General features: G+C 50.4%; 1 protein-coding gene across 3 annotated transcripts in view; it reads left to right on the top strand.

The window, feature by feature from the left end:
* The window catches only part of BCL6 (BCL6 transcription repressor), a 49,448-nt gene extending 25,128 nt beyond the window's left edge, over positions 1–24,320 (top strand). The window contains exons 1-10 of one of the 3 annotated variants that reach the window (XM_080796706.1): positions 2,421–2,479; positions 13,044–13,082; positions 13,920–14,091; positions 15,640–15,861; positions 17,485–18,456; positions 19,013–19,197; positions 20,564–20,731; positions 21,821–21,951; positions 22,080–22,217; positions 24,056–24,320. In XM_080796706.1, the coding sequence (XP_080652832.1) occupies positions 13,931–14,091; positions 15,640–15,861; positions 17,485–18,456; positions 19,013–19,197; positions 20,564–20,731; positions 21,821–21,951; positions 22,080–22,217; positions 24,056–24,199 (2,121 nt within the window). In that variant the 5' untranslated portion in view covers positions 2,421–2,479; positions 13,044–13,082; positions 13,920–13,930 and the 3' untranslated portion in view covers positions 24,200–24,320. Of the gene's footprint in view, positions 1–2,420; positions 2,480–11,416; positions 11,882–13,043; positions 13,083–13,919; positions 14,092–15,639; positions 15,862–17,484; positions 18,457–19,012; positions 19,198–20,563; positions 20,732–21,820; positions 21,952–22,079; positions 22,218–24,055 lie in introns of those variants that run through there. The other 2 variants (XM_080796707.1, XM_080796708.1) reach the window with 2 other exon arrangements.
* Positions 24,321–24,539: the final 219 nt, after the last annotated feature.

The following is a 24,539-nucleotide window of genomic DNA, read 5'->3' as shown; positions in this document are numbered from 1 at the left end:
CTTTGGCAAAATCGGGGTATCGTTTTGAATCCAGTGGAATTGATTTAAAATTCTGAAAAGGGAGGGGAAGGAGACAATAAAAAAGCAGATAGTCCGCCTTCTGGCAGAATGAATCTGCAGTTGACAATATCATGTGTCTTTGGGGGTAAAATGTTCATTTCAACAACAGTGACAGGATTAGGCCTATGTATATTTTTCAAAAATCCTTTACAAGACAGGCTTTTCTGCAGAGGCTGCAGTAATCCATCTGTCAATAAGTATTAAAATATTCAGATTTCATAGGAACAGACACTTAGACATATTTCCTAAGCTCCAGAACTTATGGAAAATAATCAACCCCTTTGGACCTCTTCTGGATCTAAAATTCCCAACACGGCCTTCTAAAAGTGGTGGCGGCGGGAGGGGTGCACTGACAATAACATTTTCAGCAACAGATCTGAACTTCTTACGGACTTTTCCAGGGAAAGAGATCCCAAATATCCCAAGAAACAGTCTGTAATCTTTCGTAGCTCTGCTCACTTCTCCATTTTAAACCCAAATTTGAGGTTGGGAGAGTTAGAGTATTTTGGGACATATCTTTTTTGGAAATTAACAAGTGCAGAAATTTTGTGGAACCTTTAAGAACTCATCTGTAATTTAATGAGTCGCCTGAAGGACTCTCATAGCCAAGGCTCAGAACAGCCTGACCTTTGAAAGCTGCTTCTGGTCCAAACATTTTGGGTTAATTCTTGAGGAATCTGAAATATTATTTTCCCCTCACACCCTTTTTTTAAGAGAGAGACATAAAAGAAACAAGAGTCTCCCTCATTCGGGGATGAGTAGGAGGGGAAAAAACCCCAACCAACATTTAAATAGGGAAACTGGCAGTTCTGAATAAACAAACCAAGGCCCACAGTGAAATGATTCTGCACTGCATTTGCCTTTAAAAAGAAAGGAAAGAAGGAAGAAAGAAAGAAAAGAAAGAGTTCCCCCCACTTCTCCTCCTCCTCCTCCTCCCAAGTGAGCTCTGGAGCTAAGGAGCCTGTGCTGCGTGCCGCGCGCTGTAGTTGTAGCACAGGCTGTTCTAAACACACGCAGTATCTGTGATACTGGCACGGCAGGCCTTTAGAATTCCCTCCGGCTGATCTCTTAAACACAGACAGAAGAGATTTTTTACAACGACCTTGAAACGAGCCGGGGGTGGTGGGGGGGGGGGAGCGCGAGGGATCGAGACCTTAAGAAAAAGCAAAACACAAACATGTATTTGGCTCACCTAATTTTGTAGAACACACGCGTACACATACCCAAATACACACACGTTTCTTTCAACAAGAAATGTCCTAACAGTCAACAATAACAGAAAGAGTAAACCCACCACTTGCTGTCCTGGAAAGAAACAAACCAAAACAAAACAAATCCTTTGAACATGTCCCTCAAGTGCAGGAGAGCCTCCTCTCAGTAAAAAAGTCCAAGGGAAAAAGCAAATTGCACCCCCCCCAAAAAAAGTGGGGGTTGGGATTGTTACATGCGATCAAAAATTGAAGCCGCTCTCAATAGTCTCAATATTAAAATAACACATCTTCTTTAAAACGATTGAGCGATTAGATAGGGGGGGAAAACAAGCACACACACACAAAACAAAATCCAACCGATGCGGGATCCTAGTATTTACGTAATACCACAAACTTGCAAAAGGCAAAAATCAGAAGAAAAAAATCCGAAAATCATCAAAATACAACCACCAAAAAAATCCCAAGCCACCACATCAACAAGGAAAAAAACAACAAAACAAAACCGAAAGACGTCCCAAATAAAATAAAGCAAATGAACCCACCGAAAACTGCTTGGCAAATATTTTTCTCGTGGTGCCTAATATTCTAGCTGGAAAGAGCTGTGGTGTTTATTGTTTTTTTCTCTTACTCGCCTCTAAAGCTACTATATATAACAGACTTTTTCCAACGGGTCGAACCTCTCTCTCCCTTTTGTGTATTTAGCTCGAGTAGCTGAGTTTATGGGTAAGAGAGGAGGAATTAGCCCCAGACCCCGGGAAAGCAAAGCGCACTCCCCCTCTTATGTCACCGAATAGCAAATTAGTTCTCAGAATTCCAGAGGCCGAGCTTTGCTACAGCGAAGACGCCGACGTCACAGAGGGGGCGCCCACGTGACGCTGGCGGAGCAGGCTGTACCATCGTGCGGGGCCCCGGGAGGGAGGGACGCCGTCTGGCTCCTCGACCCTCGAACCGGAACCTCCGAATCCGAGACGCTCCGCAGCTGAGCACCTCTAAATCTGCCGGGAACTGGAAAAATATTGTGGCTTTGAGGGCTTTCCATGGGCGAAGAGAGGCAAAAGTCCCGGAGAGCTGACACCGAGTCCTCCCCTGCCTCGTAGCAGTGGTAAAGTCCGCAGCTCAAATTCCGAGAATTGAGCTCTGTTGATTCTTAGAACTGGGGTTCTTAGAAGTGGTGATGCAAGAAGTTTCTAGGAAAGGCCGGACACCAGGTGATTATTGCTGTTGCTGCTGCCGCTGCTGCTGCTGCCGCCGCCGCCGCTGGTGCCGCTGGTGCCGCTGCCGCCGCCGCTGCTCATGATCATTATTTTACCTTTTAATTCTTTTTTTTTCCGCTCTTGCCAAATGCTTTGGCTCCAAGTTTCCTATGTGTATCTATTGATATAAATGTATATATTTATTTATTCTAGCTGTCAGGTGTTAAAATAAATGCCGAAGATTAGTCCCACGTCTCTCCCACTCTAGGATATAGATTTTTATATATTTATTATTTTATTCTTGTTGTCTTTGAGTGAATCGGCCGGTTTGGGGAGGCTTTTGCCACCCTCCCTTGTGTTGTTTTGGTTTTGGAAAAGGAGGTGGAGGAGAGGAAGGAGGGGAATTAGGGGGCGGCCGGAGCCGAGAGGACGAGACAGTGTTTGGGGGGTGCTCCGGGCAAGTCTGGGGGCTGTCTGGCCCCAGACGACGGAGAGGACGCGCGCTCGCGCTCTCGCTCTTTCTGCTGCTGCTTGCGTACGGCTTGTGATCTCGCTGGATTCGGGCGGCTGTGTTTTTTCCCTCTTTTCTCGCTTGCAAACTGCCTTCCTCGCTCCCTCGCTCCTGCCTCCTCTTCCCTCCCTCCCTCCTCCTTTCCCTCGCCTCTCCTTCCTTCTCCTCTCCCGTCCTTCTTGGTGACTCCGGGAGGCGAGGAGGGAGGCTGCCCGCTCGCTCGCCCCGCTGGCTCCCTTCCACCGGCCTCGCTCCTCTAGATTCCCTGCCTCCGAGCCGAGATTTGGGAGGAAAAATGCAAGCGAACTCCTCGGGTTTTGTTTTTCTCTACCCCCCCCCCCCCATAAGCCCAGTTGAAGTATCGTTTCTACTATTTCCTTTTAGATCCGCGGTCTTCCTAACGATATCCGAGTGTTTTGGTGTCCCCTTTGGTGGACCCCTTTGGTGTCCCCTTACCCTGTGTTTTGGGGGAGGTTTAGCTTGCCTGGGGGCGGGGATGTTGAATACTTTGAAAATTATTCTTTCTTGGTTGCAGTCGAGGGAGTCGGGAACCCCCGCGCGCTCCCTCTCCTCATCCTGAGGGGAGAGGCTGGTGGCGGGACAGGGATTTGGGGGGTGGGTGGCAAAGGGGTGCGCGTTTGCACCTGCGGTGCCGTTTAGCGTGCGGGGACTCCGGGAACCTTCACAGGACGGCCCAGCGGAGCGGGAAGGTGGCGGGATTTCTGGCGGTCGCGGTGTTTGTGTTTTGGGCGCTGCGTGACTCGGTGTTAGCTCCCAATGGCTGTTCCCCCGCCTCTCCTAATTTTGTTTTATTTTTTCCCATGGTGCGAGCTTTGTAAAAAGACAACTGCAGACCGGAGAGTAGACGACGTCAGGCTTCAGGTTCCCGAGGTCCTTGCAAGGGGCGAGGGGAAAAACAAACAGCTCCAGCCCGCGTTCCTACGTGCAAGACCCGGGAGGAGAGAAGGGCACGCTGTGGCCCTGGATGAGGGACCCGGCAAGGGAGGAGGGGGCGCGGGCAAGAAAGGGAGATCTTTGTGAGTGATTTTGCAAAAACGTTTTGCGAGGTTGGTTGGATTGGCAACCTGTGGCTCTCCTCGAGGGAGTAAGAATGGGGGAAGGCGGCGGCGGCGGCGGCCCGGGGCGGGAGCGGGTGGGGAGTTGGATCCTCGGAAATGGGCTTCGCTCTTGGGCAGCGGGAACTAGGGGCCACCCCGCTTCGAGAGGTAGTGACCGCGGTCAGTGTCTTGAGAACTGTGGATTGCATTGCCTTTATGATGCCGTGTTATTGGAACTCTGGCGAAAAATGGATCTAGTGTTACAATAATGAGTTTCGAAGCTGCTCCACGGAAAACAAAAACACAACCCAATAGATTAAAAAAAAAAAGGGAATGAAAAAGACCCCTTTTATGGGGCCCCTTTTTGCAGTGGTTAAGAGTTGGTGGTAGGGGTCCAGCAGCTGAACCTGGAGAAGAACCCCAGATAGGGTACAGAAAGTCCAGAGTTGTTCCTGGGTCCCTGTCCATCACAGAGAGAGAGAGCTGGTCATCTCCCCCACCACGAGCAGCAGCCACAGGAAACTGATTTAATCTTCTGTGGATTTTTTTTTTCCATTCAGTTTATAGTTTCCAGGAGGAAAATGTTGTGGCTCTTTACTTTTTTTTTTTTAAGAAAAGTATCAATAGATGCTTTTTTTTTTTTCTGTCAAAAAAAAAAAAAAAAGCCAAAAAACTGGGGCAGGACAGAGGGAACCAGGGAAAGGGCTGTTTAGAAATACAGTTTGTGGCTCTGAGCGATGCCACTGGCTTCCTCTACAGAGACTGCCAGTTTCCCTTTTTCTTTGCAAGGTGTGTGTGGTTTTAATAAATATCTTAAAAAAATAAGAGGGGGGCCGGCAAGATCTGTCAGGAGACAGGTATCTATTTTGCTCACTATTTACTACCAAGAGCCTTTGGCACTGGAACAGAACCTCGTAAATCTGCAGCCCAAGTTGAAGTTCATCTGGCCCTAGTCCACACGCTATTCCTGGAGGTAGCAAACATGAGCTCAAAGGAATGAGGTGAAATCACATTCTTGCTTTAAAATATATACCTTTTTTTTGGTTAAGGAGAAAGAATATTGTCTCTGGGGCAGACGGAAATGGAAAGAAGGGCGCCAGGAGATGGGCATTCCCTTGCTAAAATGACTCCAGTTGGGTCCTCAGGCTGAAATAGAAACCTGTAGATGGGAAATATTTCCTCCTCCCCCCACTTATAAATAGAAGTTTCCAATATCCTATTTGGAAGACTTTCCAATACTGCAGGCCCAGGCATTGGCTTATCTTAAGGGTCTGTTGATAGTGACAATAAGGCCAGAAGCTGTTGGTAAACTGGGGAGCTTGCAGAGAAGGAAGCCAGAAGAGGGAATTCTCCAGTTGGCCTTTTCTTCTGCGCTCACTTGTGCAGGGTTTTACCCCATGCTTTCTTGAAAAGACTCTCCAGTTTATTCTGGGTTTTCTGGACAGGGATGGGACTCTAACTCTTAAGCTGTCGTTTCCTGAGCCTTAAAGAGTTCCAGTTATTGGTTGAGTAAATGGTAGCCAGGACTAGATGTCAAAATCCTTCCTTCCCTCTCTCCCCTGCCCGGTAGCCACACTCACAACCCACTTTATTGTGAAAAACTTGAAGAGATTCAGAGGAGGTAGTGCGGCAGCGCCACCCCTTGGTGGGTGAAACTCTCTGTTTGCAAAAGTCAAATACTTGAAAAACATTGTGAAATGACCTTAGGAGGATTTTTTTTTTCTTTAGAAATGGGAGATAAAGCCAACTTTTAAAAAAAAGGACTTTGTAGTTGATTTCTCAAATGGGGTGGAAAAGTGTTGCTTTCCAGCTAGGATAGTGTCCTAAGAGGTAAAGAAGTTCCTGTGTGGGTATGTGTGTGTGTGTGCGCGCGCGCGCGCGCGGGGAGGGCTGCCTAGTAGACTTTAAGTAGGTGAGTTCTCCAGACGGCGGTAGCCTCCTTCCCCCTTGGACTTGACTTCTCAGAACACCTGAATTCTGTTGCCAGTCTGACACTGAGATAAGGAAGAATGTCTTGGTGTAAAAACCAACCAGTGATTGGAAGTCCTGTAGTTTTGCCGGCGGTGATGGTCGCGTCTATGGCGGCTGGGTTGGGGACGGAGGTTTGTGGATGGCGTGGGGCAATGGTAAGCTGGTCCGTAGCAGGGTTTGGAGCCTTCTGGGAGTCGAAGTACTGTGGCGCGTGCCGGCTTCCTGCACTGCGCAACAAGTGGGAATGCCGCCGCAGTGATCCGAGCGAGGGTGCTGTGTTGTGGCGAAGCCGGCCCCTTTCTCTTCGCCCCGCTGGAAGCCAGGAATGGCTCTTCCCAGTCCTCCCCGCCTCCCAATCTGACCAGCAGCCCCGCCAAAAGACCAAACTCACCCCCTCCCACTCCCCCCCCCCGTCCCCCGCCTTTACCGAGCGCTGTAAGCCTGGATAGAACCCTGCCCTTGGCCTCCAGGACCCCCTTTCTCCATGGGGATCAGGAGTTCATTCCCGACTTTCTTAGCTGTTCGACCAGTGTTTGGCAAGAAGCTCGCCTAATACCTTCCGAGTTCCGTTCTGCTTTTTGAAGACAAGCGCACCCTTTCCTTCCCGTCTAATACATTAAGCCTTTGGGGCTGGAAAAACCAACGTATAATAACGTGAACGCAGCTCCAGAGACCGCGTTGTGGTTGGTTGCTAGAGGAGTGAGCATCGGGAAGAACGGAATTACATCCAGTAAATTAAATGCTTTGCAGCGTTGCTTATAGAAGCAACCTCCTCCCGCTAACAGATTAAAAAAAAAAAAAAAAAAAAGTGGGGGTGGGGGGGCAGTCGGTTGTGGAAGGCTGTGGCTGCGCGGTGATTTTCGAACGGACCGAGTCTGCCACCTAGTGGTAGATCGTAGCCGAGTCCCCCGGCTGGGGCGACGGACCGACCCTGTCACCTTCGGGTCTCCAAGTATCCCTGCTAGGTGCTAGAACTGACAGAAGAGGGCAACATCCAATGAGGATGACATCTGACCTCCAAAATTTTGGAAAGGGGGATGACAATTCGGAAGTCTTCAGATGTTTGTCCTGCCCACCGTCGCTCAGCGAGTGGAATCTGCCTCCACTAAGAGAACCTTAATAAGATAACCCGTTTTGAACACGCTCTCTGTCGCTGTGGCGTCTCCCTGGGTGAAGTGGGTAGTGGAGAGACGCATGGAGGCTCTAGGACATAAAACTCTAGGACAGCTGAGAAAACAAGCGGCCTCATGAGGGGCGCCTGTTGCTGGTGACTTAGAACCCTAACCGGGACCAGAGTTTTACCTTCTGAATTCCAGGTCAGTGACTTAAAGTCAAAGGAAGTTTATCTCTGCTCCTTTGAAGTATCTAAGAGAAAGGAGCAGCGGTAAGAGAGACCCATGACTTTAATGTCTCAGGTCAGCATAGCTGGAATCAGTACCCCAGATGTCTTGGAGGAGTTTTAGAAAGTACAGCATAAGATCTTCAGTGACAGATAAGGGAAGCCTACCACAGTGCTCGGGGGTGGGGGGTCCCAGATCTTGAGTGTGCCTGTGTTAGTGGGTGATTAAGTCCCAGTCCCTAGACTTGCAGAGATGCACCTCAGTTCGCCCAAGGCTCGCATTTGGATTCTGAATCACCATCTTCCCCTTTCTTCCAGACTGCTTAGTGGCTTGGGCAGAGATCGTGTGTGTGTGTGTGTGTCGGGGATGGAAGGTTCATGTGGACAGGCAGGGTGTAATCCTAATAGAATTTGGGCCACAATAGCTGCTTATCAAGCAAAGTTTTATTTTCTCGGAGTTCAAAACTTAAGATGGCAAAGGCGCGTGGGGGTACCGGCGACCCCTAGCGACGGCCGCCGGCGCGCCCACTCGCGGGAGATGCCGTCTCTACCGCCCTGGTCTGAGGGAATCGAGTTCAGCCTCTCCCACCGCGGGAGCAGTCGGAGGCCGCGTCGGAGAAACGCGCCTCTGTTCGGGTTGGAAACGAATCTGGGGATGTGTTTGAAGAGCGGTCAAGTTTGACTCATCGCTTTCCAAGGACAGTTAGTGCCTTCCATCTTCATTAACGTGAATAAAGACCTTGGCTGACTTTTGTCCAGATCGGATTTTTAAAGGCATTGTTTGCTTAGGGACATCATGCCGCTCCCCTCCCCCGGCAGCCTTTTTGCAAAGGCTGAGCCCAGTCCAGCCTGGATGGCCGAGATATCTTTGCTCGGGGACGCGGTTTGCTGGCATTGTCTGCCGGCTCTTTCTGGAAGGCTGTCGCGAGCTGGGCGCATGGGGAGCGTCCCTTCAGCAGCTCCTCTTCAGATCTTGATGATAAAACACATCCCTCTATTTTATTGCATTTCCTAGAAGCTTGCAGGCTTGAAAGAGAGCTGTTGGCAGGAAACGTGATAGAAATAAAGTCAGGACATAATGTCCCCAACACCTCAGTCACCCAAAGCGACTGCCGAGCCTACCGTGTTATCAAATTCGCTTTCATTTACTGTCGTCTCCTCCGCCCTCCCGCACCTCCCCCCCCAAGAGAGCGAAGAGTGTTTCACCCTTAAAGCAAAAACAGAGGCGCGGTTTAACCCCACCCCCGTGGCTAAACTGGAGCGGCTAATTAGCTGAGCCGCTGCGCAGAAAGGGAGCGCTCCTGCAGGAGCCCTGATGTTGGTTTCACTAGGGCAGCTCCAGCCTTATCAAAATTCCTAGATCCTGCCCCTAAACAGTGCTTTGCGCTTCAAGATTCTCCTTCGGATTTCTCGGCGAGTTATTGGAGTTATTAGATTACCAATAATCCGGGGGCCGGCCGGGATTAGAGAAGGGGCGCGGGGGGGGGGGGCGGTTGCGAGAGGCATTCTCCAAATCTGGAGACTGTGTCTAAAGTAGGTCAATGGGAAGGAGAGGCGGAGCTACATGGGGGTTGTCGGTTTCAAGCCTTGATGGAGGGCTCTCTCTAGCGTTTAGTAGCGGTAAGACATGATTAGGTTTGAGCTCCCGGAACCACGGGAATCCTAATTTCCAATAAGCGCATGTACTTAATTTTCAGTTCCCTTCCTAGATACTCACCCCATTCCATATTAAATTTCAACCTTCGCTTTCCCCTTAATTCCACCGGGCGAAGGGATGAGAAAGTCTCAAGGTAGGGCTTTATGAGGCGGAGGAGGCCCAGTCTTTAACAACCGCCCTGACCCCGCCTCCGCTGCTGATGGGATGCGCGGCGCAGTGTGACGCCACCCGCCAGTTTTAGGACTGGACTGCGGCCTTACGTACTGCGTCTTTCGAAACACCAGCCCCGAAAAAGTCCTTTCGGAGCCCACTACTAGGACCAATTAGGAGAGGGCGCCCAGGGGTTATAACTCTGAGGAAGGCCCAGAGAAAGCGAGCCAACCTTGGAGCGCTCCCGTGCGCGCGCTGGGGTCAGCGCCCCTGCCTCTGCGGAATCCTAACCGCGTCTCTATGGTTTCGGAGAAATCGGATTCCGAAATCCCGAAATCTGGCCAGGTTCGGCCTTGCAGCTCCTATTCTAAAGACTTGGGCGGAAACCGATTCTAGCAGGGTTCCCCTATTTGCCAACGTAGGCGGAAGGGGCTTTCTGTTTGGTTTTCCTACAAGTGGTCTGGCGCGAGCTGGATGGAGACCCTCAGTCCTAGGGACTCCCGTCTTTTTGACCTTGATGCCTGGCGTAACCATCCTCTTAAAGGGGGCGGAGGCAAGCAAAAAGCAAAAATAAATAAATGACGCACCGGACAAACAAAGGCCAGAATTGGGCAATTTGAAGTTATAAAGTCTCAGATTGGACCCGAATTCCTGGGTTCTAGACTGACTCTGCTACTAACTTGTGCGACTTTCCCCATTTATAAAACTTTTTGGGAAGGGCTGGACCGGGTGAACTCAGAGTCCTGGACCGGGCGCGGGCGAGGGATTTAGAGGAAAGTGCGCCTATTCCCCGCGAGCCTCCCGGGGCGGCCCCCCCTCCCCGGGTGAATCCCCGGCGGCCCTGGCGGCGCAGGCGGCGATCCTGGCGGCGGTCGGGGGCCGGCAGCTTCCTGGAAAGTTACTTCTCGTTGGAGCCGGCGATAGGCAGAGAGTGTTCTGTGAAATCCGTTGAGCTGAGATCGACTACATTCCGGGAATGAGAGGGCTGTGCCATTCCCCTCACTACCCCCTGCCTTGACGGCGTAACAGGAAAAAAAAAAAAAGCACACACAATGTTAGCTACCGAAGTGCACGAAACGTTTTATTTGAATGTAACCAAATTAAGGGCTGACACGATCTCACCACGGGGCCTCCGACGCGCCTGCGGGGGCTTCGCGGCAGATGGGCAGCGGTCCCCGCAGAACGCCCGGGGGTGGGCGGTCCCTGGCGGGCAGGTACGGTAAGGTCGGGTGGGCGAATGTAGCCCGGGCTTGCGGCGGAGCGCAGGGTTCGGGTTTGTGTCCCTGTGTGCGCGCGCGAGGAAAGGGCTGCTTAGTGGCCGCCGAGTGGAGAAGCTCGGGAGGGGGGAAAGAATGGATGGAGCCTTTGGTATTGGCTCACTCTCGCTCTCGCTCTTAACCTCGCCTCTTGTCCTTCTCTCACCTCCTCTCTTGTCTCTCCATCTTCTGCTGTCTTCTCTTCTCTCTCTGACCTTTTTCCTTTCTTCCTTTCTTTCTTTCTTTTTTTTTTTAAAAAAGGAAAGGGTCCCTCTTTTTTTCTTTTCCAACTCGTTTGAAAGATCTGCCTTCTCCTCAAGGTGCCAAATTGCAAGTCCAGAGAGTTTGAAAAGGCAGAAGAGAGAAAGTGTGTGGGTGGAAAGACAACGTTTAGGTCTGGCTTGGTGGTTACTGCGGCTGGGGCGGGACTGGGGTCGAGAGAGTTCGGGTCCGGCCCTTACAGTTTAGTTGTCTCTTCGACAGCCCTGCTCTCTCGGCAGTTGTTTTGTGTTATGAGTATTGCGTGTAGCATCGGTGGGATGGCTGGAGCTAGGCGACGGAGTTTGTCCAGGACTTTGCTGGGGATTAGCTTTCAGTATTGGGCGAGGCTTGTCCGGTGGAGCCTCAGTGACCTTTTCAGTTAATCAGGGCTGTTACAAGGATCCCATACAGTAACAGATGGGAAAGGGCCAGGTGGCCAGTAAGAAGCAAAGCGGCTGCTAGGTGCTTCCACACTTGCAGCATCCGGAGGGAGACATGGCTTCCCACATCCACCATAACACAGGCTCACTAGCTGTGGGGTGTCTAAGCTAGAGCTGGTGGAAGAAAGAGTGGATTTAATAGGGATGTGGGCCTCAGTGTGTGTGCATTTGTTTTTGACCAAGCCGGGCAGAGGCGGAGGATGGAAATGGCCCAACCCCAGGACCAGGCTGACAAGTAGACCCCTGGGAATGGCGAATGTTTTGTTTGTTTCAATCTGCATATGGAATGAGTCATTGCCACTTGCCAAGGTGAAATTGCAAATCTGGGCTTCCAGTGATTCCAAAAGTCTGTGACTGGGAATTCACAAGCAAGCTGGTGGTTGAAGCTGGCTAAAGGTGAAGCTGGCCTTAGGTGTTTCAGAAGTGTTCAGGGACGTCTTTCATGGGGGAGGGGGAGATGGTTTATAAATGGAACTCAAATGTGTCTTCAGCATTCTTTTTCAACGGAGACAATCACTGAACTTTGGTTAGGACCGATCGAGTGTATCTCTCTTTGCCCATCTTGAGTTAGGATGGGAGAGGAGGAAATAGGTTCTTTCGTCTCTTCCTGTCCTCTCCCTTCCCCCATTCCCTTCCCTCATCCTCACTCACTTACATGCACACACTAACCTTGAAGCCGATGGGATTGAGTGACTGGCACTTGGGACCACAGAGAAATGTCAGAATGTTTGGTTACAGACTGAAGGAAACCTCTCATTTTAGAGTGCTCATTTGGTAAGATTCAGCAGCCTGGAATGGGGGCAAAGTGTTTGTGTGGGGGAAGGAACTTAAAAATGAGATTCACCCACATTAGGGTGCTGTCTTGCATGTTCTACAGCACGTAGGCTGATTTGGAAAAGGGACAGGAATTTGAGCCAGAACACCTTGGGCCAGGCCACTAACCATCTATGTGGCCCAACGTGACCTCCCTGGCCTCAGGCCCCTTTACCCGGAAAATAGCTCTAAAGGGCTATGCTTGTGGTGGTGGGGGGAGTGGAAGAGGATTCAGATATTGTTTTGTTTTGTAACCCACATGTAATCATAAGTGAGAGTCTTACACCTGTGCTTTAAAATCATTTTGCTTTAGAGAAACCAATTTGGAACAGGTACATATGTCATGAGTGCTACTGGGCCAGTTCTTAGCTAAAGCAGGCAGCTAACTCTTTGACCAGCAGGGGGAGCACAAGCTTGGACGTGTGTAGCCCTATATCTGGTCTTCGACCCCAGAGGGAAAGAAGAGGAAACTTTGAAAAAGACAAAGACACTCAAGGAAAGCATAGTCACGCCATCTCTGGGTGTATTCTGCAGATCCTGTATTTAGTCTTAAAAGATCAGACAGTCAGGAATTACTGCCTGACTTTTTGTCCTACCCAAGCCACTTCAATCGCTGAGCTTCCGTTTCATCACCAGTGAAATAGGGATAAGTGTATTGACTCCAGTAGATGTTGAGAAATCATTCTTAAACTCTAAAGATAATATTTTATCAGGTTTTGGAGATTGTTCAGAGTTCTTGGGCCCCCGAAGGATCATTCTCATTACTATTGAAAGAACCACTTTTCTTATATTTTTCTGTCCCATGAACACAAGTGGCCTTTGGATGGCATACATCTTCTACTTTGACAAAGGAACTCTATGTGTATATGTACATATAATTAATGTATGCAGTTGTGTTCCCAGTGCTCAGGGCAAAAATATGATTATCGCATAGCTTCGGGTGCCTGTTGTTTCCGTAAGAGTAGAGCTGGAAAAATGTTTGCTAGCTTGTGGTAAAACTGCTCCAGCTGGCAGGCTGCAGCTATCAAAGTAAAACTAAGTACGTGTGTCCTAAAATAAGACCATAGTGGACAATCTAACATTCATGGAATCAATTTCTGTTTGCTTTTTCCCTTCCCTGCAGATTTTAAGCAAAATTTTGGACTGTGAATCAAGGCGTTGGGTAAGTAAATCTAATTATATGCTTTAAACTTTTGTGGACAAACTGTTTCTTTTGACTTTGCCGATACATGTGTTGCCGTGAACTTGGCCACTTTTCACTAGTGGAGATAAAGGATAGCCGATTCCCTCTCCCTCACCCATTTACCCCTGTGTAAGACTATCTTAACTGTTGTACCATCATTCCTTCCCTCACTCATTTTGGAGTTCAGAGCCAATGTAGTCACCTACTATGCACCAGCAGTGTGCTAGGAGCTTGGAGTACATTCAGACAATTCGAGAGCCTAAAGGAGGAAGAACAGATGGTGACTGGGATAATGAAATGAGATCCTGACGAGAATAACTGCGATTTTTGAGAACCTACTAGGGACCAGGCACAGATCTCTAAATTTTACAACCACATAGGTAGTACTTCTCCCATTTAGGGAAACCAAAGCCCAGAAACAGTGAACGGGCTGCCCCAAGTCACGCAGCTAGCAAAAGATAAAGCTGGCGGGCTAACCTTTAAATCGTGGTTTCTCTCCCTGTCACACACTCACTGCCTCTCCGTGCTTGGCAGAGTATTTGGTATGTGGGAAAAGCACTCTACAGATATTCATTCACTACTGCTGTCCCCAAAAGGGCTTTCTAGTCCAACTTGTTAGAGAAAGATTATTTTCCCCATCTTACAGATGTGAACAGTAATGCGCAGAGATGGGCCCACAAATTGGTCCAAGACCAAGCACAAGCACCTCGGTGTGCAGCCCATGTATTAGCAGGCTGCGCCGTCTGTCTTCACCCCCCTGGTAAGCAGGAATCGGGTTCTGGAGAACTCATGAGATTTCGACCCCTTTCTTTCCAGGTGAAGACAAAATGGCCTCCCCGGCTGACAGCTGTATCCAGTTCACCCGCCATGCCAGTGACGTTCTCCTCAACCTTAATCGCCTCCGGAGCCGTGACATCTTGACTGACGTTGTCATCGTGGTGAGCCGTGAGCAGTTCAGAGCCCATAAGACAGTCCTCATGGCCTGCAGGTGAGGGTGGGGAGGGGAAAGATGGACGTATAAGAGGGCAGCGATGCTGTGGGCAGGCGGACAGGCAGATCGTGTGGGCCTTTTGCTGTGTTTGGGATTACGTCTCGTTTGTCTCCAGACTGCCAGCGTGTGGCCTGGCGGAGTAGGCTCCCAGGAAGCGAATGAATGAACACACGGTAGAGAAGAAAGAGTTTCTGTTCTGTGGGAAGAGAGGGAGCAGAAATGGTATACTGTCTCAAGAAAAGATGTGTTTAGGACAAACACAGAGAATAACTTCACTCAACCAGTGAAGAAAGGAGATGTGAAAGGGGGTTTTACAGTATTTGAAGCAAGGGAATTTGAAGTCTTTTGCCCTTTGATTCTATAACCGCATGTATTTTATCCTGTGGCTCTCTTTCCATGGGTGTTTCAGGCTGTGTGTGTGTGAGAGAGTTAGGGAGAAAGAGCCGGCCGATTCTTCCTATTGGTCGAGTATTTCGAGTTTTTGGAGCTGGTTCATATTATCTCATCTCCCTGGATCTCTGCAGTAGCCTTCCGTGTTACGGACGGAGGCTTAATTACTTCCCTTTTACAGACAATAAAACGAAGGTACAGATAGGTGAGCTGATGTAAAGTCGGGGATCGCTTTTGCCAGGAGAGGGCTTACCCAACATCTTACCACAAAACTGTGTTTTAACAGTGGCAAGAACAGAGGTTTATGGAGATATAAAAGTAATAGAAGATGCTAACCTAGTGCTTCCTCTGGGCCAGGCATGCACGACCCTGTCGGGTGGACGCTATTGTTCCTGCTTTGCAGGGAAAGAAACCAGGGTTCAGAGAGGTTAAGTATCTCACCTAAGGTTGCACAGCTCCTTACTGGTTAAAGCCTGGCTCATTTCTGGCAACCCATTCAGAACAAGCAGAACTGAGGTGCCAGCCTGAATCCTGACTTGTAATTGAGCCCTCTTTCCTCTACCAGACAACAAGGTCCCTGGAGGTACAGCCTGAGGATTAACTTTTGTCTCCTAGGAATATTGACCTTGGGAAAGTCTCCAGACTTGCAGAAAATCAGTAGACTGTAGACATAGGCACCATTTTATTTATTTGTCGTCGATACCCAAGTTGTTTCTAAAAACAGACAATAGCATTTTAAAAATAAGGATCGTGTGTTGGAACAGGAAGAGAAATGCTTATCTCAAAGTTATAGACTAAAAATGGTTACTGCAAATGAGTGCAAATTTCACTCTGGTAATCCATGCAGTTAAGACGATAAGGAAAATAGCTTCTGTGACTCTGAGTACGTCATTTGCCTTCTGATCTTGGTTCCCCCATTTGTAGAGGGGAAGAGTGGTAATATCTACCTTGCAAGGTTGTGAGGAACATAGGATAACGTATGTAAAGTGCTTAATGACTCTTTAGCATTTAGTAAGCCATCTGTAAATGGCAGTTATTATTAATTGCCGTGGAAATTCTGGAGCGAGGCCCAGGGGAGAGGGGACGAGCCTTGACACTGACTGTAATTGACCGCCAGTCCTGTCCGTTCTTGTGACACGTGTATTTGTGTTACAGTGGCCTGTTCTATAGCATCTTCACGGACCAGCTCAAATGTAACCTGAGTGTGATCAACCTGGATCCCGAGATCAACCCTGAGGGGTTCTGCATCCTCTTGGACTTCATGTACACGTCCCGCCTCAATCTGCGGGAGGGCAACATCATGGCCGTGATGGCCACGGCCATGTACCTGCAGATGGAGCATGTCGTGGACACTTGCCGGAAGTTTATCAAGGCCAGGTGAGGTGCTGCTGAGGGCAGAGCCCTTGGAAGTGGAAGGCATCCGAAATCCTTGGTAATGCATGCGTATCCTCTACGATACGCCACAGCCTACCGTTCCGCTAGCTTTTGTACACTTCTGCCTCCTTCATTCTTGCACTGCTATCCAGATGTGCCCTATGCATTCGATCCCCTCTTGCTTTCTTCCATTCCTTGGATGGGCCCTTTCCTCCCACCCCTCCTGCCAGGCCAAGCTTGGAAGCCGGCTCCTCTGTGGATGCTTTTACGATTGCCAGTCTTCCTCCCTCAGCTCTTCCTCTGTATCCCTGAGCCCTCTGCCTGTTCGTTAGAACTTCCTCCCATTTTAACTATTTGCATGAGTGTTTCAGTTCTTTCGACTTCTATTCTAACGATTTACATATGCGCCTTAGTTCCCCTTCCAGACTGTGCACTGCTTTCCTCATCTTTCTTGTTGCCCTGCTCCTCCGAGAGAGGACATTTATGGACTTAAATTGAGTTCACTGGGTCTGATCCCCTCTTTGAGGGCTGGTCAGACATGCCCATCGTTTAAGGCAGGCGGGGGTGGGGGTGGGGGGACCTGAGAGCCCAAAAAGCAAAACGCTTTGCTAAGTGGAACAGAAACTCGGGGCTTGACTTTTTTAGCATGTTTGATTCAGCTGCTCTAGGATGATTGCCTCCCTTCTGAAACAGAAGGATTTCCAGCCTCTGTTTGATCACCTCCAGGAGCCAGGAACCCAGTGTTCCCAGAGCCTCACTGTCTACCTCAGACTGTTAGAAAGCTCCTCTTTATGGCGAGTCGAAATCTGGCTCCCTTAACCTTCGCTCATTGGTTCTAGCTCTGTTAACTGTGATCATGTTGAGCTGACCTACTTTTCGCCCGCGTAATGTCCCTTCAAGTCTGTGTAGCGAGAGCTCGTTGTCTCCCGTGGGTGATAATGGTAGCGAGGTCATCATCGCGGTCATTTTCGAGTACTTTCTCTGGGTCAGGCCTAGTGCTTAGGGCAGTTAAGTAACTTGCTCCAGGTCCCATCGCCACTAAGTGACACAGCTGGGGTTGGAAAGCAGGTCTGGCTGCTGTCTGTCCTCCAAAGAAAACTGCCCCCAAGCCTCTAGGCAGCTTGCAGGGTGAGTCCTTTCTCCCACTGGGCACCGGTTCATCGGTGACCCTTTGAACATGCATTGTGTAACTTCTTCCTTCCCTGAGCCTCCATTTCCATGGGTGTAAAATGGAGACACTAATGCCTTTCTTCCCTTGCAGGATTTTGCATGGATGAAATAAGGGCTCTGAAAGCTTTACATTGTGTAGTATCTGAAGAATGACAGATTCACGCACATATACACAGAATGTGGCTTAAAATGGGGTCATAGGTCTAAGCGGGCACACATTGTGTGGCTGACTCGCTGCTCTTGTCTGGGCCCAGTCTCCCGCGCTGTGTCCCAGCTTGCTAGATTTCTAGCATAAAAGCCTTGTGACTGCAAGAATTTCCCTCTTCCCAAGCCACAGCCCTCATGTCTGGCTGACCAAGCACAAATGTGGCTACGTATGCCAGAGTCTCTCGGAAGGTCCTCTGTTCACCAGTTCTCACTTGGAGGCCCGTGTCTCCTCTCTGTTTTCTCCTGCAGTGAAGCAGAGATGGTGCCTGCCCTCAAGCCTCCCCGTGAAGAGTTTCTGAACAGCCGGATGCTGATGCCCCAAGACATCATGGCTTATCGGGGTCGGGAGGTGGTGGAGGGTAACCTGCCGCTGAGGAACGCCCCCGGGTGCGAAAGCAGAGCCTTCGCCCCCAGCCTGTACAGCGGCCTGTCCACCCCGCCGGCCTCTTATCCCGTCTACAGTCACCTCCCTGTCAGCAGCTTCCTCTTCTCGGACGAAGAGCTGCGGGATGCCCGGATGCCGGTGGCCAATCCCTTCCCTAAGGAGCGGGCCCACCCCTGCGATAGCGTCAGGCCCATCCCCGGTGACTACAGCCGGCCAGCCATGGAGATCTCTCCCGGTGTGTGCCACAGCAGCATCTACTCACCCAAGGAGGCAGCCCCAGAGGAGACACGCAGTGACATGCACTACGGTGTGGCCGAAGGTCCCAAGCCTGCCGCCCCCTCGGCCCGGAGTGCCCCATACTTCCCCTGTGACAAGGCTGGCAAGGAGGAAGAGAGGCCCTCCTCAGAGGATGAGATCGCCCTGCATTTCGAGCCCCCCAGTGCGCCCCTGAACCGCAAGGGTCTGGTCAGTCCACAGAGCCCCCAGAAGTCCGACTGCCAGCCCAACTCGCCCACGGAGTCCTGCAGTAGCAAGAACGCCTGCATCCTCCAGACCTCTGGTTCGCCTCCAGCCAAGAGCCCCACCGACCCCAAAGCCTGCAACTGGAAGAAATACAAGTTCATCGTGCTCAACAGCCTCAACCAGAATGCCAAACCGGAGGGGCCTGAGCAGGCCGAGCTGGGCCGCCTCTCCCCTCGAGCCTACACGGCCCCGCCGGCCTGCCAGCCACCGATGGAGCCCGAGAGCCTTGACCTCCAGTCCCCAACCAAGCTCAGTGCTGGCGGGGAGGACTCCACCATCCCACAGGCCAGCCGGCTCAATAACATCGTCAACAGGTGCTTTCAAAGGCAGTCTGGGCCTGGGGTCAGGGGCTCCCACGGGGGTCACTTCTTCTGACGGATGCAAGGGCCATGCTCTGTTCTTGCCTGAATAGTGGGTACAGTAGAGGAGTGGAGTAAGCACCCATTGATGGAATTGGCCTCAGTAAGGAAGCATAGTAAGCTTTCGTGTATTTTGTCGTAGCAAGAGAGAGAACTCCCAGCTGTGGTAGAAGAGCGTTCCAGGAACCCCAAGGGCAGCTTCTTTGGTCTCAGGGTGGCAGGGTGAGCTCGTACTCACTTTGGACTGAGTGGACCAACAGACCGCAGTACCGAGGGGAAGACATTGACCTGGGTTGGGGTTTTGGTCTGGTTCGACAGCACCAGTGATCTCAGGGCTTATGCTGTTTGGAAGTGGGCTTAAGGATAACTCTGTGGCCCCAGATCCAGAGGGAGGCAGCCCAGCTCTGGCCTCTGGGTTCACCTGAGCCCAGGAAGGTAGGGGCAGCCTCCAGGCCGGGTGGAATGCTTTACCCTCTCCAGCTGCTGAGGCTCTCTTTCCTCCTGCCCACAGGTCCCTGACAGGCTCCCCCCGCAGCAGCAGCGAGAGCCACTCCCCACTCTACTTGCACCCCCCCAAGTGTACATCCTGCGGCTCTCAGTCCCCCCAGCATGCAGAGATGTGCCTCCATACCGCTGGCCCCACGTTTCCCGAGGAGATGGGAGAGACCCAGTCTGAGTACTCGGATTCCAGCTGTGGTGAGTCCCTTCCCGGAGATAAACAAGGCCCCTGCCTCTGCTCCGTGGGGTTTGCATTTCCGTTTCACTTATGCTGTTGCCCCTGATTGGGAGAAGTCCCCGACCAGAAGGTCACTGGCACATAGAATCACCAGCCTGTCATCCCACTCTTGACCTCTTGAACCAGGCTGACCAGAACAAGGAAAGAGGTATTGGAGTTAATCTGGGGTAACGGAGAAAGACCAAACAGCCTTTTCAGTGGCATTCCAGCCAAGGTGGTCTGTGGGACTGGCTCTAACTCCCAGAGCTTTCTCAGTTGCTCAGGACCTAGCTGCTCGGACTGACCCGTGTCGGCTCCCCCTGCCTTCTGTAAGGACAAGCAGCCAGCCTTACTTTTTCCTGCATCTCCCTTAGGTCCGAGAGAGTTTCTAACATGGAGTAGGTGCTCACCTAATGGTAGCTGAATTAGGTTAGTTGGACTGAATTATTAAATTGAAGTTTTGGATACTCTGTGATTGGCATCCCCTGTTTTCATTAGATAAAAAAGGCAATCTTTTCCCTCTGGCTGCAGTAGGATAGCCCAGTGATTCCTAATCAGGGGTGAGCCACCATGACTTGCCATTTTCAAAACGTTCTCATAGAAGGGAAAAATCAGTTACTTACACTGTGGGATTTGGCACAGGGTTGTAGACATGTAGTTGGAGAGCAGGGACTGTCCCCATCTGTCCCCCTGGCTATTTGCCTTTTCTCTGCATCCAGTCCCTTCCCTCTGGGCCGTTTCTACTTCCGTTCTTGTTGGCTCTCCCAGTCTCATAGAAGCGTTTGGGGATGTGGAATGCAGAGAGGCACGGGGTGACCCTGTTTACTTCCTCCTTTAATGGCCTCCACGTCCTGTTGGATTTTCTACCTCACATTCCTAGAACGCTTTGTGTCCCACAGTACGCTCCTCTGGGTGTGCAAACAGGGGTTGACTATCCTGATTTGAAGACAGAGACGGAGATAGGCTTAGTGAGGCTCAGGATCTTGCTTGAGGGCTCCTGTGTACGGATGTAAATAAAACAGTGAACCGAGAAGAGAAGTCCATTCTCAGGGCTTTCTCAAGAAGGAGGAGCCCTGCTGAGCTTCCCTGAAGCTGGCACAGGCCATACGGGCAGCTGCTGGTCTGAGCTTCCCCTCTGCACCTCAGTATTCAACTCTGTCTCCTTTCTCCTCCATGATATAGACTCTAAATGCTCAGGAAGATAAAATGCCCACAGACCCCGAATGTCGGGTGGGTGGAGCTTGGGGGTTCCATGTGGTGCTGAAGGCAGCTGCAGAGGGGCGTGGCCTTGGAGCCCTACCTCCCTTCCACATTCTAACGGTGGCATCCCCCCCCTACCTCCAACAGAAAACGGGGCCTTCTTTTGCAATGAGTGTGACTGCCGCTTCTCTGAGGAGGCCTCACTCAAGAGACACACACTGCAGACCCACAGTGACAAACCCTACAAGTGTGACCGCTGCCAGGCCTCGTTCCGCTACAAGGGCAACCTCGCCAGCCACAAGACCGTCCATACGGGTATGGCCCTACCGCGCCCCGCCATAGCTGGCCAGGGTTCCTGCGGGTGGGATGGGGGAGGACCCTAGGGAAATCAGCGTGGAGCCTTGATCCCTGGTGGGCTGAGGCAGGGAGCAGGCCCTGCTGGGATCCGGATGTGGGCCTAACCCTGTTGTGTCTTTGCTTAGCGACCCAACCACTCCCTCTATTCTTTGTCTTTTCTCGGAGACACTCTGTCCTGCTTCTCTACCATTGCTGGGGCAGAAGTGTTAACCCCAGCACACATGTGAGGCAGCAAAGACCAGGACGGTGAAGCAGATTGGGTTTTTGCAACCCCAGAAAAAAATTAAAAGCCTCTTGATTTCCTCTCAGGGCTCACTCCTTATCAACTCACATTCCTTTACCAGGTAGCTTCTAATGGCCCAATTGTTGGCCAAAGTTGACTCTCTCTTGGTATTTTAAATGTGTCCATTATCCCAGAAACTTTCCATGAGGGCAGCCTCAGGCCTTCTATTGGCTTCCCCAGCCTGAGCATCTACTCTGACTCAGGCCCAACCTTCTTGCAAATGGAATCCAGCTGTCGTTGCCACAAAGCGGAAAAGCATGTTTTTTTCTGAAAGAGAAACTAGAGCATCCTGATTGTATCTTCCTGGTGAATGGCTTGATTACTGAATCAGTCTAATCCAAGGGAAGAGCTAGAAGAGCCTTACTATGTCATCTAAATTCACCCCTCTAATTCCAAAAAGGGAAACTGAGGTCCAGAGAAGGAGAGTGACTTATCGAAGTCCGCAGTTAGATAATCCTAATGACATAGCTGTTTCAAAGGCCTCCTGGAACCTCCCTCGCTGCTTCCCTGTCCCACCCCCAGTGTGGTATCCTCTCTGCCCCAGCCTGCTCCTTCACCCTGGCCGCCTGCAGCCTGTGGTGGTATGTGTGTGTTTGGCGAGGGCGGGGAACTGGCAGGTCCCTGCATCCTCTATCAGACATCTTCCAAAGGAGAGAAAGCTGAGATGGCCCAGGAAGGGCAGGTGGCTTTGAGATCCAGGGACCCAGGACTGTGGAGACCTCCAACAAATATGGCTTTCTTTGTTCCCTTTCTTTCGGGAATAGGTGAGAAACCCTATCGTTGTAACATTTGTGGAGCCCAGTTCAACCGGCCAGCCAACCTGAAAACCCATACTCGAATTCACTCCGGAGAGAAGCCCTACAAATGCGAAACGTGTGGAGCCAGATTTGTACAAGTGAGCAGGGCCACGGGGAAGAGACCCCTCAGTCTCTGTGTGCTGATGAGGGACTCCAGGGGGCGGTGGGGGAAGGGGGCCCACAGCCCACCCCAACAGAGCCTCTCATGCTTCGCTTTTCCATTCAGGTGGCCCACCTCCGTGCCCACGTGCTCATCCACACTGGAGAGAAGCCCTATCCCTGTGAAATCTGTGGCACCCGTTTCCGGCACCTTCAGACTCTGAAGAGCCACCTGCGAATCCATACAGGAGAGAAACCTTACCATGTATGTGAGCCTCTTGTGGCTGTCAGCTGGCCTGGGAGGGGCGGGGTTGGGGCAGGGCTGGGGGAGGGAGAGGCGGGCAGCAGAACTGTTTGCTCCAATCTCAAGCACACAGTGGGGGATGACCACTGAACTAATGGTCATAAGACCTGGTTTAGGACTGGTTGTCAGACACACTGCTGGACATTGGCTGTGTCTCAGTTTGCTCATCTGTAAAGTGGGGGTATTGGGCCAGGTGATCTGGGCCCTAGGAAAGAGGTCCAGACTATAGATATATCGATTCTGGAGTCATCCATTCATTCCACACTAAGTGGCTTCTTACAGTATGCGGCTGTGCTGGGCGAGATGTCTCCTTAAGAAGACCTAAGGTGTTTGGGAAGGGGCAGCCATGAGAGTGGGAGGAGACTCAGAAAAGTGTGGTGATATAAGAAAAAAAAAAAAAAAAGACAGGCAAAAGGCCATTATAAGAAGGAGCAGATGACCAGCTACACGACAGGGTACCATGAGTGGGCCATTGGAATCCTAGTGTTCAGGAGGAGGGTTTCAGCCAGACGTGGCTTGCAGGCTAATTTTTGAACATTTCATAAGCTAAGAATGGTTTTAATATTTTTAAGTGGCTATAAGATGGATAAATAACATTTTGTGACATGTGCAAATTACATAAAATTTAAATTTCAGTGTCCATAAGCAAAGTTTTATTGGGACATAGCCATGCTCATTTGCTTACATATTATCCCTGGGGACTTTCCTACCACAGGGGCAGAGTGGTCATGGTGATATATTCACTGTCCAGCTCTTTTCCAGTTAAAAATAGTTTTCCAATCTCTGCTACAGAGGAGAGAGATACTGGTGGGCAGCTGGGCTATCCGGTTCTTATTCTGACTCTGACAAGGACCCTTTTTAGGGCCATAGGCAAGCTGTGACCCTCTCTCAGGGGACCGCAGTTTTCTTTCTCTATAAAAGGATGAAGATGCCTTAGATGAATGAACAGTGTTCAGACTGTGCTCTTTCAGTCAACCCTACCGCCTCTTTTACCTTTTGAGTTTCTGTTGAACTTGAAAAGAGAGTCCCATGGTTTACAAGCGTGGAAACCACTATGATCGATGACATTGACTTGGGTGGTTGTATGGCCTCACTGTAGGTAGTGATGGATACAAGAATGAACCAATGAATGGTTAACCTGTGTCACAGATGGGAACCTGCAAATGGAGGTATTTTTATCCACTTATTTAACAGTCCCTGAGTGAATATTTTCTCTCTTGCCTTTTGTTCTTGGGCAAATTAATTCTCTTCTTTTTTTTTTTAATTTTTTTTTAATTCTTAAAGATTTTTTTGATTTTTAATTTTTTAAATTTTTTAAAAATTCTCGTGATACCCTTATTTCCTCAGCTATAAATGAGCCTGATAATAGTACCTTCTCCATGGAGTTGTTGTGTTATGATAAAAAATTCGCTCAAGTGTCAGGATAGTCCTGGCACATGGTAAGACTACAATGAGTATTTGCTGGAAGTTTAGATGCACCAGTGTCCGGTGAAGGTGACCTTCAGGGTGTGTCGACTCAGTCTTTTACTGAAGGGGAAGCCAGGGCCCATGGAGCGAAATGAGGCACTTGGCTCAAGGGAAAAGCAGGAGCAACAGTTCCCCACTTTAGAAAAGAGGGAAGGGGCATTTGCACAACGCTTCCTTATCACTTAGCTGGAGCCAGAATTCTCAACCTGGCCTCCCAGAGGGACGAGCTGCCCAGATCTCTCCAAGGGAGAATCTCCTTCTCTAGGTCTTTGGGCAATGACATGTCCCTGGGGTTGGTGACAGCTAATGGTTCGCCTCTGGTTTTCCTTCAGTGTGAGAAGTGCAACCTGCATTTCCGTCACAAAAGCCAGCTGCGTCTTCACTTGCGCCAAAAGCACGGCGCCATCACCAACACCAAGGTGCAGTACCGCGTGTCCGCCACCGACCTGCCCCCGGAGCTCCCCAAAGCCTGCTGAAGCATGGAGTGTTGATGCTTTCCATTCGAGTCCCTTCTCAGAATCTACCCAAAGGATACTGTAACACTTTACGACTTTCATCCCATGACGTAGTGCCTCTTTCATCCACTAGTGCAAATCATAGCTGGGGTGGGGGTGGGGGGAGGGGCGTGGGGATGGGGGGCCAAGGCAGCTTCCCTTCCCCTACTGCCATAAAACATTAAGAAAATAATATTGCTTCTTCTCCTATGTGTAAGGCAAACCATGTCAGCAAAAAGCAAAACCATTTTATATATCAAAGTGGGGGAGTAGGCAAAAGTTCTGACTTGACTTGGTCTGCAAAATGAGGAATGTATATGTT

Source organism: Martes martes (genome assembly GCF_963455335.1).
Source record: "Martes martes genome assembly, chromosome: 1".
In the NCBI taxonomy this organism is placed as follows: Eukaryota; Metazoa; Chordata; class Mammalia; order Carnivora; family Mustelidae; genus Martes; species Martes martes.
This window is presented reverse-complemented; position numbering and strand designations above follow the sequence as displayed.